This window comes from Zonotrichia leucophrys, chromosome 15 (assembly GCF_028769735.1).
Source record: "Zonotrichia leucophrys gambelii isolate GWCS_2022_RI chromosome 15, RI_Zleu_2.0, whole genome shotgun sequence".
NCBI lineage: Eukaryota > Metazoa > Chordata > Aves > Passeriformes > Passerellidae > Zonotrichia > Zonotrichia leucophrys.
Genome location: NC_088185.1, coordinates 10173745 through 10192715, shown reverse-complemented (window position 1 = coordinate 10192715; position 18971 = coordinate 10173745). Strand labels below are relative to the sequence as shown.

The 18971-nt window shown below is 42.4% G+C and overlaps 1 protein-coding gene across 6 annotated transcripts in view; it reads left to right on the top strand.

Annotated features, from left to right (window-relative positions):
• The first annotated feature begins 17925 nt into the window (after positions 1-17925).
• CIT (citron rho-interacting serine/threonine kinase) overlaps positions 17926-18971 on the top strand; it is a 69035-nt gene continuing 67989 nt past the window's right edge. For 3 of the 6 annotated variants that reach the window (XM_064727174.1, XM_064727175.1, XM_064727173.1), the window contains exons 1-2: positions 18023-18041; positions 18222-18347. In XM_064727174.1, coding sequence (XP_064583244.1) covers positions 18252-18347 — 96 coding nt within the window. In that variant the 5' untranslated portion in view covers positions 18023-18041; positions 18222-18251. Of the gene's footprint in view, positions 18042-18221; positions 18348-18971 lie in introns of all 6 variants that reach the window. The other 3 variants (XM_064727172.1, XM_064727171.1, XM_064727177.1) reach the window with 2 other exon arrangements.

The following is an 18971-nucleotide window of genomic DNA, read 5'->3' as shown; positions in this document are numbered from 1 at the left end:
TGAGGCAGAATACAGCAGCATAAACCTGTATATTGTCACCTTTGCTAAGACCCCATTCCCTCAATTTCTAATTTCAAGCAAGGCTTTAACAGTGATGGCACAAAAACATTTTAAACGGAACTTGTGCTTTTGATTCCTAGATTCTGCAGACAGGAATTATGAGTTTCACAGCTTTTTTCTTTGTACACTGCTTTCTTGGGACTTGCTTTCCTTTCCTTCACTTAGACTATGTTCATCTGTATGCAACAGCCCCAACACATCAGTCCAAGGATGTTTTTGGCTGGGACAGTTGGTGACTGATGCAGGTTTCAAGCAGGGCTGGCTTCTGCTTGGCGTCAGACCCAGGGCCCTGGAGAGCTGCTGATTATTCGTACCAGTTAGAACATGAATTGTGGCAATGCAAACTTCCCTCTGGCCATCTGCCACTGGGACTCGGCCTTTCGTGGGGATACACCCCAACAGCCCGGCTTGGGGGACCTGTTGATCCTTGGCCTTTTTCTTGGCAGCATCAGTTAACAGCAGTGCTGCTTTCTGATATGTGAGCACCTACTCTCCAAGGACCTGGCAGACTGGTGCCTCGTGCTGCCAGCACCTGTCCCAGCACAGTAACTGTTGGTCCTTATGACCATTGTGATTTTCTTTGCACTGGTGACCCAGACGTGACACCTCCTTTATCTCACAGCAATTCCCCCAGGCACTGACTTTTCCCTGTCCTTTTGTCCTTGCAGTTCCACAGACGCTTACATTGCTGGAAAGAGGGATTGACCATAAGGTGAGATGGTTTGGACAATATTGGCACTTTTAAAAGAATCCCCATCCCAAGAGGAGCTGTGATTGCACAGATTTGATCATCTCTATTTAAACACAGGAGGGCGTTTAATATTTAAACTGATTGTGAGCACCTTCTGCTGGAAGTGCCTACTACAGCAAACCAAGCTCCTGGTGTGATTAATGAAATCCATTGTGGCATCAATTTTCATCTCTAATGCTTCCTTCAGTGTATAAAACAAAAAGAGATTATAGTGAGATGGTTTTAATCTCCCAAACAAAGCCTGAAACAAACCCCATTGCTGCATCTGTTAGGAGAGGGATGAAGAAAATCTATTGCTTGGATGGAGAGGAAAAAGCACATATAAATCAGTGAAATGTATTGTAAATATGCCACCATCTTAGTCAGGCTTCTATACAAGCTTAATGTTCTTTTGGGGACTATTGACTGCAAAACATAACTGTGTTATCTGGAGCAACCCTGGATTAAAGCTTTGTTTATAGCACAACATATTATTGACTTCCACTTAAAAAAAAAATTAAAAATCCATTGTCCTGTGAATTTAATTATTGGTTTGGCTTTTTAGAAATATGGTATGTTACTGCCTCTAAAACTCCTTTGTATGCTACTTTATTAGTATTTGATTTTGTATGTGTCATCCCAATCAAATACCTATGAAAAACTGTTAAGAATGTAACAATGCAGTTTCTTTACAATGGAATAGCGGCATTATCTTTTAGGATCCTAAAATGTATTTCAGCTGAGAGCTGGGACAGTTGCTGCCTATAAGCTCCCATTTCTGCTCTTCTTGCCCTGCTTCAGCTTGGTTATGTCCTTTGGAGAGCCTCAGCCCAGAAAATAGAAGAACCAGTTATTGGAAACAAGTCAAACATGAGGTTGTTTTGTTTTAATTGCACTGCTGAAGGCTGATGTGACACTTCACTCCTCAGGTACTGCAATAGTGAGTAGCTCTTGTGGAGATTAGATCAGGCATTTCAGGAGCTGACACTCTTGAAACACAGAAGGTTTCTGTGTGTACAGAACAAATGATCTTTCAGCCTGGAAATCACTCCAGGGATGGCCCTTTCTGAAAATGCAAAAAGGCCAGACTGACTCAAGCACACAGAGAACCAAGAGCAAGTGACTGATGCCAGTGATGTCATCACAGCACAGAAATGTCACCTTGCCCAGGACACACTGCCTTCGTTGTGATATTAGCAAACAAGGGTGAAAATAAAGCATAGGTGTAAGAGAGTGGTGTAAGAGTCTTCGTAAGAGGGTCAATCATTCTTTCCTTGCTCAGATCAAAATCTTGCATAGTTCTGTATAAACTAGAAAGCAAAAGGTTCTATTCTTATGAGTCAAAAGGGTGGCACTGACCTTGCCTCTGAGTACTTTATTTTTTCCTTCTTGCTTGTCCCCATCCCACAAGCACTGAATCCAGTAAATAAGCCATGGAGAGGGTTGGAGAGCTTGATTCAAGGAGCCATCCAGGGCAACCTGCCAGTGCAAATTCCCTCTGCTAAACAGGTTCCTAAAAGAGCAAGACACTGAAACAGGCAATCCAGCTTAAGCTGTGGATACAGCAGTGGGTATTGTCCTTCCCACAGGGTCAAGGGGAGGTGAACTCTAAGCTGTGCAGGCTCTTCAAGCCCAGTGTCAAGTATATTGTTAAATCTGATGCTTTGAAATCTGTATTCTGCCTTGCAGGGATTTCACTGGTTGGTTTGCTCACAAAGGAAGTGTGGCAGAGGGTCTGGACCTTTGGTGGTTACACCAGCAAATGTTGGAACATGTAGGACTGTATGACTTGAGCAGGACAAAGCATTTTTCACACATCAGAAAAGCTGCAAATCCAATAAATGTCCAAGTGCTTCAATCAATACCTTCACCTCAGCTGTGAGGGCAGCACTCAGATAACAGGCACTGCAAGGGATCATTTTTTTTTGTTTAGAGTAAGGGGAGAAAAAGATGTGTTGTGGGAAAGCCACAGCCAGACCTGTAAAAGTAGGTTATTGTCCTGTGCTTTTAAAGCCGACTGTGGTGAGAAAGGAATTCCCATCAACATCCTTAATCTTCCTGCCAGTGGGCTGACAGACTTCCAGGGGAGGCAGCACAAGCTATCAGGTTTCTTTTGCCATTCTCTCTCTCTCTCTCTCTCTCCTTTTCTCTCTCCCTCCCTGCCCCACTCCCCCCTTTCTGAATGATGAATGGCCTTATCCTTCTCTCTGTTTTTCTGCACTTAATTTCTGACAAATACTTTACGTTTTCTGGTTGTTTGTGTACTTCTGTGTTGAGGTGTTGCAGCCACAGCCTCCTCTGCTGCAAGAGGTGCAGGCAGCCTCAGAGAATTTGCAGTTACCCTAATGAATAATTAAAGGCCATCTGTGTCTTGCTTGCAAAACAGGCCAGAACTGTAAAGCCAGAGATAAAACTCATGTGTGACCTTTCTTTCTCTTTGCTTCTGTAATGTCCAAAGCTATCCAGTATGTGTGTGCCCAGCTTTTCCCTGATGCTGAGTAGAGGAAATACAGGGTGGGAAGGTGTATTTGCAGAGCTTGGTAAGGGTGAAAAAACCAGAGATTTATCATTAAACTCTGGAAAGTTTTAAGAAGGGAAAGAAAGTTGTTATGAGTGTTAGCCTAGCAAGATGCAGTAAAAAAAAAAAAAATAAAGGCCATCCTATTTTCCTCAAGGCTCAATATCTCCACGGAGTTTCTGACAAGTTTGTTTTTTCCCAGGGTTATCAATATAACATCAGGTAGAACAGAAAGACCACTCATCCACCACGGTGACTCATGGCATTGAAGTCAGGGGGAAACATCCCTTGACTGCTAAGGGGGTAAAGCATGGATGACTCAGGAGTGCCCAAGGACAGAACCAGCACCATGCTGTGCTCACCCTGCCTGTGTGTAAGGAACAGGGGCTGCAGAGGGAAAAGAGCAGGGGAACAGTTTGACTTGTAATATGGCACAGAGGAGTTAGAGATGTAACTGTTCTGTACCATAGGTGTTAGTTTCTGTGAAGTTTGGAAGCATTCTGTAACAGTCTCTCTATACAAAGCTGACAGTGCTGGGAACAAGCAGAACTAGTCCAGACCTGGAGGAGTTGTGTCACCAATATTTCAGGCCAGCTTGATCTGTTTGGGGTACCTCTCCAACAATTTGGCTTTGGTTCACAGCTGGCCCTGATCTGACACACATGCTGCCTTGCACCTGAGGCTCCTTCTTGGCTTACCATGATCCAGGGAGACTCTGGACACAGGATCCACGCTGGCTCCTTAGTGGGATGACCTTCCAACACTTATGCCAAGAGGGCTCCCATCCTCACACACCCTTGTGCCAGCTGCTGGGATTGCAGTGTGACACTGCTGGAGCTACTCAGAGCTGCTGGAGAAGCTGCAGAGAAACAGAAAATGTCTCAGGGGCACGGTGAGCACAACAGGGTGCAGAGGAGAGCTGGGCTGGGGATGTACAGGGTGGCATTGAACACTCATGTGAGAGGTGTTGGGTCTGAGTGCTCCCACACAAACCCAGCTGTGGGCTGGCTGCTTCTGCAGCCCACAGGAGGAGTAAAGATGTAATGGTTCCATGGGAGATGTACATCTACATCTAGACTGGTGCTGTGTTTTTTAACGAACTAGGTGTTTTCAGCAGTGGGTGTGAGTTCTCCCTCTGGAATCTTACCACATGACAATGTTTGCCAAGCCTTTGTGGAACAAACACTCCTATTAAGAATTAAAAAGTAGCTTGTGCCTTTTCCCATTTTAAGGCACAAACTGAGAGAGCTGTTCTTGCTTGTATTTTTTTACAGCAAACCCTTAGGTCCTAAAATTACCTGTCATGGTGTGGGCCATGGAGTTCTGCAACATTAAATGATTGGACATGACTTTGTGCTTTGTTGTAGGGAAAAATACTTGTTCACTATGATCTCTCTGCTTCTTAGGGATATGCTGTGATTTGTAATGACTTGTTTTAGGAATGCTGGTCTTTGATCTGGCATTACTGGATTGTAATTGACCATGTTGACACAAAGCAATGGTGGGGGTTTAATGCAGCCTCTTTCACTCACTGTTGTGGTCAATTATTTCATGATAATGGCAACTCTGCCAGGTATTTTTGCTTCATTGAGCAATTATGTTGTTATGGAAACTGGTATTCTATAAATTATCTGAAGAGAGGCCTGATTCACTTCTTGGGAACAAGAAATTTTAAAGTAAAAAGTACAGGATAACAGGGGTTTTTCATTAGCTGTATACTTATTTGTGTAATTACTAATCCTTAGAGCTGTTAATTTGCACTCCTTGGTGCAAATATCAGCACCTTCGTGTCCCTGCAGGATCTCTCACATCATCAGGAGTCAGACCATCCTGCCCAGGGGGAGGCATCCTGGCTATGTGCAGCACAGAAGCTTTCAGAGGAGCTTTTGCAGCACCCATTACCTATGAGAGTAATCCCCTTTCATGCCCTGAGCTGTTTCCTCAGCACTTTCCAAGAGCACGAACTAGATAAACATGTGGGTGGAAAACCATTGAACAGAAGTAATTAAGTTGCTCCTGGTGAGCTAAAGCTCATTCTACATGGATGAGGAATCCTGCATTAGCTTGAGGTAGTCAGTGCTATTCCCCAGCATCTTTCTCCTTTTTCACGCTTTCAAACTGAGATTTCTTCTGGTTCTTTTTAACAGTTGAGCTACTAAAAAGAACATTGCCACCTTTTACACGTTCAGCTCACAGGACAGGGGGCACACTGCCTCCCTGGGCCCCAGGAGTGCTCTGCACTGTCAGGAGCAATAACCTCTCCTCCTCTTGGCTCTGGAGCAGCAGGAATTCTGTCTTTGCTGTGTCAGCCTGGCCATGGGGAGACCTGCAAGTGGCAGGGAACCAGTCTCCAGATGATGTTTCCCTGAGTAGTGGGGTTTAATTTGGGAGGCAGTAATCAACCTTGCTATAAAAATAGCCAAGTCTTGATTTCTCCAGAAAAATGAAAATCCTGTGTTTTCTCATGCTAGTTGCTGGATTCAGTTTTGTCAGCACCCTTCTGTTTCACAGAATGGCGAGTTGCCAGACTGGTGTATCATCTTCCTGGGGTCTGCTGCCCACGTAGCAGGTATTCAAATTCAAAATAGCAGACTTTGTAAGAGTGCAGGACAGCTTCAGCTGGCAGGAAAAGATTTGGGTTCCTTACAAATGTGGTTACATACTGGTGTATGAGAACAATTCACAATGAAATGAAACCTGCTATGAGTGATTTCCATTTTAAGCTCATGTTATGTATAGGAGTTTTCAAGAGAAAAAGAATTGCCAAATAACAGCTAAGACATACTGTTGAATTATGGGTATTGCTTTCTGCTGTTTAATTACTTGCAGACTGCACTACCCTGTTGGAAAGGCAATGGCAGAACAGTTTTCATCTGGCAAAAGTATTTCTGTAGGATTAGAAAGTAAATTATTTTCCATCACTTGTACTGCTCAGAAAACCAATGTATCTTTTTTTGTCCCATTTGGGGACTTGAATTACAAACAAAAGCAGAACACAGAAAGCTTCTTTATTTTCTTGTTTTACTGCAAACATAACAACTCTGTACAGCACTGTGCAAGGATCCCTGGATGGGGCACATGGCATCTGCTTTTGGAGAGGAAGCAAAGCCAGACCTTTCCCAAAACTACACACCACCCCTCCCTGTACTGTCTGCTTTCCAAGGAGTTCAAAGCTCTTCACAGAACCATAATGAGGCAATTCTGGGGGTGGCATTGTCCTGTAATCCCTGTTCCCTTTCACAGAGGGATGAGGAGAAGCCAAGGCAGTAACTTGCCAACAGCCCCCAATGCCAAGGCATGCAAATCTCATGATCGAGTTGTGACCTACAGTCCTAACCCTTAGATCACAGTTTCTCTTCAAGAGCAAAGTCACAAAAGGAAATCAAAGGAGTTCCTGTCAATATCTATTTGCAATGGCTACAGTGCTTTGGTTTTTGAGTCAGACTCCCAAGGATCAAGGAAGGAGCTGCTGTAACACAGCTGAAGTCACAGATATATAACAGTGATGGTATAAAACAGCTGAAGAGAACAAGAGCAAGAGAGAAGGTTGAAGCTCCAGAGGCCTCAAAACATAAACAACATGGAAAACATGAAAGAGATTGGTATTAAATACTAGAAAGCACCAATGGAGAGAATGAGTCCATATTACAGTAATTTTACTCATCCATTTTACAGTAATTTTTTTAGATTTAAAATTGTGAGATAAATTATTCTTGTAATTTTAAAAAGTATTTCTTTATTCCTGCTGGGAGGACCTAGTTGACATCAGTTGTAAATGTGTTAGGACAGAAAAATCAAAGTGTTTAACTGCTGCGAGGCACTCTCATCATATCATAATGCCTTTTGAAGCGGTAATTCAATGATTGATCAGAGGAGATCTAATTAACTGACTGCATTATATGAAAAAACAACCATGGAGAAAGCTGTGATACTCTGGGTATCACATTCATCAGAATCTTTGCTCTGCTGCAGGGGTGTGGGTGTTCTAAGGAAAAGCCAAACCTTCATTCAATAGATCACCTAAAAATAAACCTTAAGATTAAAAGTTTCCTTTCTCTTTCTATCCTGCCTTTCCCATATTATTGCTTTGCATACTTCTAGACATTTTAGGAAGTGCATAGACCATATTTGTCACTAAAATATTCAGCATTAAGCTAACTGCTTAAATCTAATATTCACCCACACATTATCTATATGGGGGTGAAATTAAGATGTGAACATTACCTTAATAAAGTGCCTTCTATTCTTGTTTCCCATTTTTGCATTTTGCTGTACAGCATTCTGTGCCTGCAGGGGCAGGGTGAGCTCAGTTGCATTGGGAATGACATTTATGAACATTTAGTGCAGCCTTGGTGTGAGTTCACAGCCAATGTCTCCCATGGGGTGTGTGAAGGCAGTGATGTGACAAAAAGGGAGCCAGATACTCTTCACTGGGATCAATGAATACCTTGACATGCTGTTGTCAAAAGATATGAAGATTATGGTGCATATTTTTCTTTCTCAATGGCCTTTCATCCTGGATGTAGAGACTGATAAAATCCACAGCAATCCAGGCTCTGGGTTTGGCTGAATGCCCTTTGGTCTGTGATTCTCCTCTCTCTTGAAGATCAGGTTATTTTATAAAGCTCTACACCTCTGCCTGCCTAGAATGACATGAAATCAGCTTTGTTGAGCAGGAAGGGAAAAGTCATCAAAAATCATATTTTGTGCATTATTTCAGTGCTGTGGGTTAGCTTGCCACTTATTGGGGATCTGGTTTCTTTCAGCAACACTTTGATATTAAAAGTCTATCTTAGGATGTTTTTTCCTATTTTAGTAATCCTCTTTTAGGTCAGTGTCAGATGTAGCCTTATGTGAAGAATTTACTTTTTATTTTCCCTCACTGTTTTCATACAAAGCCATCATATAGACAGATGAGTTTTGCTTCCCCAAATTTACACTTAAATGAAGACATTTCAGTGAAGGCCAAAAAACAAAGGTAGCAACTACCTTCCAAACATTCCATTATTGAATATCCTTGCAGAAGAGCCTGTATGGCTTCCCATTCCACTGTCTGCCTCATAATCCTTGCTACTCCCTGGGTCAGTTTTGTGCTACTCAGTATAAAATACACACTGTGTCAGTTTTACTCCAGTTATTTAACTCCAAACCTCCAAACCAATACACAACTAGCTGAAATATTTATGGGTTTGCCCTTAAAGTGTTTTTGTTTGTTGAGTGTTCCAGAACTTACTCAGTGGGAAAAAGGAGATGTTTTCACATAGCATGATATGTCTGCAAAGTTCAGGAAATATTGTCTCACTTTTTGATGCACACCAACATCCCTGTCCAGTGCAGAAGCCTCCTGGGAACTTGCTGTGGGCAAGAAAGGTAAGAGCTTACTGTTATTTTTAGTGTGTCTGTACATGCGTCACCCTTGGTTGCTTCTCTTTCTCTCCTGATGACTTTTCAGCTCAATAAGTTGTAGCATAAATAACCTGCAGTGCTATAGCCACCAGAAATTGGAAAATCATTCAGCAGCACAGCCTAAGAGCCACTCCAGCCAATGGGGGAAAGGCCTGTGGGTCAGGGAGGTGATTTATGAGAATCAGCTCTCAACTGCCATAGAATTAGCACCTAGAGTTGGAAAAAGAATCTGGAATAAAGCAATCTACTTCTATGGAAAAGTGCCTCACTCTGCACTTCAAATGTTTTATTTTAAAAGCTGGAGATGTATTTATAGAAATTAAAATGGGGTTCCCTAGTGCCAGCCTTTTGTATCTATTATTCTAACATGCTTCTATTAAATGTGTCTGGCTTTCTGCTACCATTAATTGTATCTATTAGTTGTTAGTCTGTTGAACCCTTCCTCTATCTCAGTTTTTGAAGAATAACAGCAGTTTGAGTAATTAGAGAATGCTGCTTAGGCCAGTGATTGTGTTTATAAAACAGAACCATTATGTTCCTCTTTATTTACCGTCATTGTAAATGGAAAATGCATCTATTGTTTGTGTTGCTCTGAAATTATGTATTGCTCTTTCAGACACCTGAGGACCCATTATCACCTCCTGAATTTTTGTGTTTGTCTGTGAGAGAAAGTGCCCTTTTATTGTCCTATCTCAGAAACACCATCTCATCAACTGGGAACCAATTTAGAATTCTTTTAATTCAGCAGATCTTTAGAATATATATGACACTTCCAGGGAAAATTAAACCATGTGGAAGCAATGAAAGACTGGCAGTTATGTCTGATCAACAGTAATAGTCCAGCATCTTGGGAGAAAATAATGTATTTTAATTCAGAAGCCTCTCAACATTTAACAAAACTGAATTTTGTATTTTTAGCCCATTACAAAATTACCAGTATTTGGCAATTGGTTTTGTATTGTTTTTTGTGCATTTTGTTGTTGTTGTTTTGTGGGTTTTGTTTGTTTTGTTTTGTATTTTTTTGGTGGGAATAAGGGGGAAGAGTGAAAAGACAGACAGCTGCAAGGACTTGCAGCACATTCTAATGCTTTATTTTGTTTGACCTGATTTAACAAGCTTCCTCTGTTGAAATATCATCGTCTATGTCGGGAATTATGTCAGGAAGCACAATATGTGCAGTGTGGGTGAGTGAGCTTGCAAAAACTGTCAATGAAGATCAATTATAGGGATTTTTGAATTACACATTAGATAAGAAGCAGATGACTTCTTTTCCCTTGCCACTGCGCTGTTCACTATTTTTGTCTAAATTCAAATCCAGCCGTAGAGGCAGCGCAGATCTGTCACTGAGCGTCACAGCCTGCCCAGGCTTATTGATCATTCTCCTCTTTATGGCTGAGGGCCTGCAGAGCCCCGGGTTTGGCACAGAGCTCTGTGCAGAGGCAGCCAGAGAGCAGCAATGCACTAACAACCCAGGATTTATATGCAGCTTGGGCAGAAATGGCCCTTTACAAATGAACTTGGTAGGCATGAAAAGAAAAATGCTATTTAGGAGTTGCCATTTTCTGATGTGTTGGTACTGCTGGGTGATGCAGTGGGGGCTGTGTGTCCTTCTCTCACACCACAGCTGGGCAGGCAATGACAGGGGGAGGCAGCCTCGCTCCTGCACCTTCACTGTTTAGAAACACCTTGGATCTGCCTCTTCATTGGCTATTTCTGAATGTGGAATAGCATTTTTTTGCCCCAAGAGGCTTCATGTAAGGGGGGAAGACTTTTGCAGGCTCTACACAGCTGTGGAACACCACTGCCAGCATTTCCTGGCTGTGCCTCTGGCTCAGTTTGGAGCTGAATTCCAGAAAACAAGTAGGATTTAAAGAACCCTCTTCAAGAGAGAAGTAGCAGTTCTTATTTACAGGAACTAGATGATACATCATCGTTTGAGGCTGGGATACTGAAAGGCATCAGAATGAAAGCCAGGGGAATGTAGAGAAGAAAGAGGTACAACAAACTATGCAGCCTGTGTGCAAATCTCTTTGATTCCAGCATCTTGTATTCTAAATAATCTTTATTTTGTAGTATCTGTTCATGGAGGAATAGGTTGATGCAGAAGCCAGACTCCTCCACTGATTTAAATGCTGTTTTCTGGAGGATTTTAAGTGGTAGCTGGTTGTTAACAAATAACAATTACTTAAGATAAATTTTTAAAAATTATTTATTTATTTTAGTTGTTGTTGTTTTTTGTCATTTTGAGGTTGGCTGTTAGCCTTTTATTGATAGCTCTTTGATATGAAAAGCTGACTACTTTCTGCTTTGTGCTTAAAAGCTTTAAGATGTGGGGTGTGCCAAGTCTGCACCTTCCCCTCATTTCCAAGGGACTAATTGATACTAATTGTTCTCATCCACTGGCAGAACTCATTAATGCTGCATCTGATCCATTTCAAATTTCAGAGAGGCAATGCACAAGATCCATTGCTCTGAGGAAAACTGGAGGGCAAAGTGGTGAGAGAACTAGAAAGAAGAAAATATTCTACCTTAGTACCTCTATAATTCAATTATAGAGGAATTTGAAATAGTAGCATAAACCCACCTTTCATTAAAAAGTTCTTTTCAAAACAAAAGTCAACCTGCAGTACTTTAAAAACACAAGGGGGAAAAGAAGCCTAAAGCCATTTTTTATTCAGGAAATGTTTATTCTACAGAAACTCTTTCACATGGAATTTCCATTCCTCTTTCAAGATTTGTATTTTTGTATCCAGCCTTTGGCTAAAAATGGCAAAATGCAATTCCTTGGCAGACCATGAGCATTGCACCATTGCAACAACTTCCCACCTTCCCAATTTTTTTTTTTTTGAGGAAGAATATACTGGGTTTGGATCCTTTTCTTTCCAGGTAGTAAAGGAAATTTAAAAGTGAGAACAAACAGTGTGAGCCAGGCCAATGAGAAATGGTGAAGAGCAGTCCAAAAAAAGCAATTTCACCATGCAGTGACCTCCAAAGCAGCCAGAAATTGTCATTCACTTCCTTTATGAACCTTAAATTACTTCACTGTTTGTCAGTGTTATTTCTTAATCATGCATTCATCACAATTCTTAACATGGAAAAGCTGTTTAAAAATGAGAATCCCACCACAGTCACTGTAAAATATCTCCTGGCCTCCAAGCAAACATTATAGAACTAATTCTAGAGGAATTAAATAAAGTAACATGTAGGCTGTCATTGCCGAGCTCTTCGGGACAGGAACGAACACACCCACTCAGAGCGAGAACATCGAAAATCCATGAGGCACCAAAATCGTGATTCCACATTAAAAAATAGGCAGGCAATCAAACCCAAACTTCTTTTAGTCTCACCTGGAAGAGTCCTTTGACATTAAAACTGCCATTGCCTCATCTGCTGCTTTTATTTATGCTCTGCACCAAGTGCTACTATTGTGCTTTTTTCCCCTATTGACACTGCCCACCGTGCCATAGGGCTGCAGAGCACAGAGTATTGGTTACTGGAAATTTTGGAATAAATCTTCTATTTCAAGTTCAATTGCACAAAGAATCCAAGTCTACCTCTGTATCTTAAATCATCAGAGTTAGTAAAGACTGGGTTTGTTTTCTTTTAAAAAGCTGGCATCATTTTAACAGACATATTTTGTTTAATCTATTTTCATACTTAATTTTGATACTTGAGTCTGATGGTATTTGTTTTGTAACAAAATACCTGGGCACTGATACCCAATCCCACAAACAAGCAAATTATTGCTGTAGTTGAGGAAAGGATGTCTTTTCTGTGGATTTGTTGATTTAAGGCAAAGAAAAGAGTCCTGCTGTGAACATCTAGAATTAATTCACCCTAGGACCAACATATGATTAAATTTTAATAATAAGTTTAATTGTGCTCTCAAAAGAATTCTGTCTCTTCACCATAATGGTACTGCTGTTCTTTTTTTCTTTTAGAATCTGAATAAAATATATCTGGATATGGCCATTTTTACATGATTATTCTATCTAAATTCCAGAGTAATTGAGTGTTATGTTAGATGCAGTTGCCATCTGATAAGCAGCACCTGCCCTATTCTAGGTTTTATCTTGTAAACCAGAGTTGCCTTCCCTTCCCATCAATGAAAACATGCAAGTGGTTCCTTAGGACATTTAAAACAAAACATTTTTTTATAATGGCTCAGATACTTTATCAGTTTTGCTTTAATTAAACTCCTGTCACCTGTTGCTGTGCAACATGTAATTCCCATTAAGTCATGACAAATGCAGTTTTCAGCAGCTCCAGGAGTTAATGTGAACACATCAATATTCATGTCTCTTGACAGATTGGGAGGTTTAATAAATTGCTTTCTATAAAATAATTTTTGTGGAATCAGGGATGTTCCTGTGATAGCACAAAGGAAGCCTGAAGATGAGATATCTAAAATATCATTTGCTTTTCACTGCATCTGCAAGTTAATAAATTATTCCTCTGGAAAGTAATGAGGGATTTGTTTTAGGCTAAATATAAAAAAAAAAAAGTAGAAGACAATTAGGATTAAAAAAAGCACTTCACTTTCATGAGGTTAAATGCTCAGTTTGCACATAAAGATTCTTAGTGACCCAATTCTGTTACTATTTCATTTTGGTCACACCAGAAATTTATCATGATTATGTTTTGGCTTACAGGGAAATTCAACATATGGCTGTGTTAGGAGAGTGTGGTCACAACTGAGCAGTGAGTGCTGGAATGAGGAACCCTCAGCACTGGGATTTGGTCTGAAGAGCATCATCACATATGTCTGTTTGCATTTTTATGAATAAATCAAAAGAGAGATGACAACTATGTATCTAATAGGATGTGTTTTAAAAACTGTTTTAATGGATTTTAATTCTTTAAATATAAAGAAAATAGAAGCAATACATAAAACCCCCCAGTGAACATTAGCACTTGTATAATACAATTATTAGCATATTAATAATACAAACGAAAAAGACCTTTAATATTTTAGTCAAAATAACCTTGAAGAATATTATCTCTGTGCCTACCTTCTAGTGAAAGTCTATGGAAGAAACACCAAACAGCCTTTCAGGTCTTTTAAAGTTTCATTTCCTTTTTGCTTATCCCAGGAGGATGACAGCAGAGTGGTCTTTTTCCAAAAATTCTCAGAAGGAAATTAAAAATACTGCAGAAGGAAAGACAAAGTAATTGTTTGCCTGGTGATTATTTCTCTTTGCCTTCATATATTTGATAAGGAATTTACTTCCCTCTTCCATAACTCTTCTTCCCAAATCTGTGTTTTGCAAATATTCCCATCCCCTGTAGTGTGCATGACTATTATGTCAGGTTGGATATTTTGTGATAGTTTGGGAAAAGAAAGTGGAACAAAATGTGTCAGGAACCTAAGGATTATTTAGGTCCCATTAAGCAGTGGGGAGAGCTACACTTAGCAAGGGTTTGTGACAGCATTGGAGTCAGCCAAGTTAAACCCTTTATTTTGAAACATGCAGTGGTAACCCAGGTGTGATCAGGGTTAGGGCTGAAAAAGAGCTTGGTTTATTAAAACCTCTTTTAAATATTGGTGAGTTGGAGGAAGGGATAGAGCTGATAAAGGCAAATTCATTTTTGTTTTCATACAGAATTATAGATTGACATATAGATTAGCTATGGTGAAGGCCTTGCTGAAGAGCATGATTTATTTCTGGCATCCACATCCCCTGGGAGCCTTGGCTGCAGACCCACCTGCATGTGCAGCATCACAATTTGGAAAGAACAGAGCTGGAAAGATCTGCAAGGCAGGACAAAACCCCAGTTTTTGGTCATCCTTAGGTCTGTGATAGCACAAGCCCTGTTTATTGTTTTCTGAGCATATATAAATTCATCAGCATCTTGGGCACAGGCACGAGTGCTCAGTGCTCCACTGATGAAGAGATTTCCAAGTAATGCTGCTGTAAATACAGAAGTTCACAGCCAGATGGTGTTGGGGGGGACTTGGCAGCTCTGTGCCCATTAAAATATGGTGAGGTTAGTTAGGAAGAGGATCTGAGCACCAGGCTCTTGGCAAAAACCTGGAGTACCTGCCTGCCTGCTCGTTTACCTCTACATTTACAGGGTATCTTAGACCTCAGGCAAGCCTGAAGGGTGTTACTGTGACAAGCAATCCTGGGAACAGTCACCTTGGAGCACATTGCAGCAGCATCAGGGAGGGGAATTTGGGCCAAGGAAACAAAGGGAAACCCCAACTCTTATAATAAAATAATGTCAAACAGATGGTAACCAATTCAGTGCATGGTGAGATGTCAAAACATGTTGAGCACCATATTGGGACCTGCTTAGGGAAAATCACAGTGCTATTTATGCTGTTGCACTTTTGAACAACCTATTAATTTAATAGCAGGAATGAGCCCTTGCTTTGTACAGTTGCAGATCTGCTGCTGCTCCTTCCAGTTAAGTGAGGCTGTACCCAGGAGCAGCTGTCAAGTTCAAGGAGTGATCCATAATTTGGCTGTTACAAAGGACTGGTGCACTATGATTCCTCTTGATAAAAATATCAAAGGTAGGAAGGAATCATCACTTTCACTCTGAAGGCTTCAGATCTTCAACTTAAACAAAAAGAAAATATGTGTTCTCCTGAACAGGTATGTATTTCTTTTTTACCTGAGACAGTAGAGATGGGTATTGAGGTGTTAGCACTGAAACTGCAGGGTTTTTTCTTTCTCTTCTCCTCCCCTCATCTGCCACTTCAGTTGTTTCTTTAGCATTTGATAACAGTTCTAGTGCAACTGCATTTTTATGCTACTATTTCATTTTGCTGCTAGACTTTCCTGTTTATCTAAGTACAGAGCAACAAAGAAGGAAAAAACCAGTATGTGATCTTGAATCACATGGCTGCTTCTAGCAAAATATGCATTTAAAGGCCTTCTTAAAGGGAACTAATCTAACTTGAGTCCTCATCTAAATGATGAGGAAAACTGTGTCTGTCCCAAAGGGTTTTAAGAGCCAGCTTATTTGCTTGCAAACACTAAAAAAAAAATCTTAAAAAAATCTTTATTAGGGAAAATGAATTATAAATTAATTTACTGTAAATCAGTAAACTGATGCTATTGCTGAACCTGTTGGGCAGCTGAGAGAGGCCCGTGGTCCAGCCCAGCAGCTCACCTGGCTGGTGAAATTTGGGATATTGTGTGGGACACCAGAGCCAGGCTTCATGTTCTGAAGGGAAAGGGGAGCATTCATGTGGATGAGATGAGACCCTTAATGAGCTGTTCCACAGCACCCTGCAGAGAGGAGGGAAGGAGAATCAGCCACACCTTGTGATTTGAACACAACACAGAACCCAGCTGTTCAGAAGAACAACCCAGGTCTTCTGCTGCCCCCATTTTTAAAATCCAAACTGATGTGCAGATATGGTGATATCCCCAGTGGAATTAGAAACAGCGGGGATATTTAACAGTAATTCTGGCAGTTAAACAGAGGGGGTTAATGATATTTGCTGAGGAGACAGGCTGCAAGCAGGGAAAGACAGAGGAACCTGAAGGTCTCTTAGTTTGGATGGCAGACTTGTTCAAAATCTAGGGTAGAGCACCTTTAGACATGGCAGGGCTCCAATATCAGGGGAGGATGTGGCATTTTACTAAAATGCACGACCATGGCAATTGCCCAGTTCACGCACAGGAAGCTCTTTACTGCATTTCTATTTAAGAGCTGATCTCCCTGGGAAATGCGGATGTGGATGAGACACAGCCAGTCACAGTGTCCTGAGTGGAGTCCAAAACCAAATTGGCAGTGCAGGTAGTGGACAATAAATTAGATTTTAAAAATTCTTTCAGGCTTTGTAACTTGAAATGAACCCAGCTATGTAAGTTTCAGATGAGAAATACACCACAAACATGTCAGTGTTCCAGGGGTGGACCGGGGGAGATGAAAGGAAGCACAAATATGTAAAATGATTTGTAGGAAGTCAACTGTAATAAATCCATGAGTGTATTACTTGATCAGCAAGATGCCAAAACAGCATTAGCATCATTAAAATGAATGTAAGAGAGCAAACATACGACATGATTATTTTTAAGGGCCACACCACGTAGATTTCTGTTACCAGATTAAATCTTGCCCAGGCACTGTCTGACAAGGGGCTGTGTTTTGCAGCCCTGTGATGTCCGCAGGTCTCAGCAGTGCTCCCTGCCGATGTCCCACGGACATCTCCGCACGGATCCATCGGATCCCTCCTCACACAAGCTCATCCCGCATCCCCCTGCACCTGCTGGTGACGCCTCACTGACACAGGGCTGCCGAGCTGGAGGCCTTTCACCAGTGCCTCACTTTAAACTTAATCACCCTGTATCTGAATAAAACGGCCCTAAAGAAAGGGTCAGAAAGGTCAGGCAAGCATTTTACAGAATGAAATTTAAAGCTTCTGTAAACCTTTCCATTTCCCCTCTGGCTGCCCTACCTGGCAGCAGCTGCTGCCAACTATGACGTCTAGGGTAAGGTTGAGCCAGCTCCACTCAGAAGCACTGGGAATGAGTCATTTTTCCCTTTTAAGATTCGGTACAGGAAAATAAACAAACAAAAAGACGTGAAATACACGACAAGCGCGAGCAAACCCGTGAGGGCAGAGCAGCGCCAGCGGTGTCCGAAGGCTTTCCTGTGCTCCCTCCGGAGCTGGGGAAACCCCCCGGCACCGGAGTCCCCTCAGTGTCCCCCTCGGGGTCTCCTCAGACCCCCCTCAGAGCCCGCGGCCGCTCCCGCCCTCACGGGGCCGCCGCCACACCCAGCCAGGGCTTCCGGCCCCGCCGGCCTGCGATTGGCCCGCTCCGCGGTACCAGAAGTGACGTCAGCAGCCCACGCCCACCGCGCCGTTCAAACGCTGGCGGCGGTAAAAGTGGGGAGCGCGCGGGGACTGAGGGGATCCGGGGGACTCCGGGAACGGAGAGACCCTGAGGGGGAACGGGGCTCGGAACAGGGTGGCGCTGAGGGGGGAATGGAGCTTGGGGTGGGGCACCTCTGAGAGGGACCCAGGGCTCGGCACGGGGCAGCTCTGAGAGGGACCCAGGGCTCGGCACGGGGCAGTTCTGAGGGGGACCCGGGGCTTGGCATGGGGCAGCTCTGAGAGGGAGCCGAGGCTTGGCTTGGGACAGCTCTGAGTGGGATCGGAACTTGGGATGGGGCAGCTCTGAGGGGAACCCGGGTCCGCCCGCTGTAACCTCCGGAGTCTGGGGGGCTCCGTGCCCTCCCCGCAAGGTGGTGGGGTCACTGTCCCTGGAGGTGTTTAGGGAAAGGCCGGCCGAGGGGCTGAGTGCCACAGGGAAGGTGGCACGGTGGGGTTCGCTCACTGGATGGTCTCCGAGGGTCTTCTTCAATGTAATTGCTTCTGCGCTTCTCCCCACTTTATTGCTGGGGTGCTCCAGGTGCCCTTAAAGTTATAAATTTTGTCCCCAAGGGAAAGGAGATGTTACTTAAATTACATCCCCTCTCATCCATGTTTTTTGCTTAGAGTGAGCCAGCCAAGTGCTTCCTGAATGTCCCTGTTCCCTTTTTCAGGTGCTTGTTTCAATGAGATAAGCTCTAAAGATGTTGAAGTTTAAATGTGGAGCCCGAAACCCGGTCGAGGCAGGACCGATGGAGCCCATCACCAGCCGAGTGTCTCGGCTAAATCTGCTCTTTCAGGTGAAGGACATCTGGCCTGGGAGCAGCTGATCCTGGTTTTGTTCTTGTCCTGATCTTCAGTATCTCATAATACAGCTTTGCTTTTTGGATGCTGGAACCATGCCTGTGTCATTCTTTGGGGTAAAAGAAAGGTGTAACTAGGTGAAGTTCAAAGTGCACCTGGTTTGCACAAAATTCAGTGGATAGTAACTGGTCTAATGTTTTATGCATCTGCTGATGTTTTAGCCTGATAGATTTTTCCACTTAAATATGGAATATTGCTTTCTGTAATCTTTAGTTTTTTCATGAGTGAAGGAGCTGTGGGTTTGTCCCAAGATGAATTTACCTAAGGGGCTGCTTTTTTGTCATCTGAGGTCCAACAGCTTTTCCTTCCAGAGCTACTGTTGATGCTGATTTCTCCAGTTGTTTGTACCATGGAAAGACCTGCATGATGCAGTGTCAAGGAAAAGGCCAGTCAGATCAGAGTCATCAGGAGGATATAGATTGTTAAAATTTGAATCACAGCTTTCTTGAGAATCGTAGTTTAGTTGCTTGAAACTTTAAAGGATTGCTTTGTCTACAAGAAAAATACCTGTAGCAGCTATTACAGATAGTCATAGTGAGTTGATATATTTACCTCACACT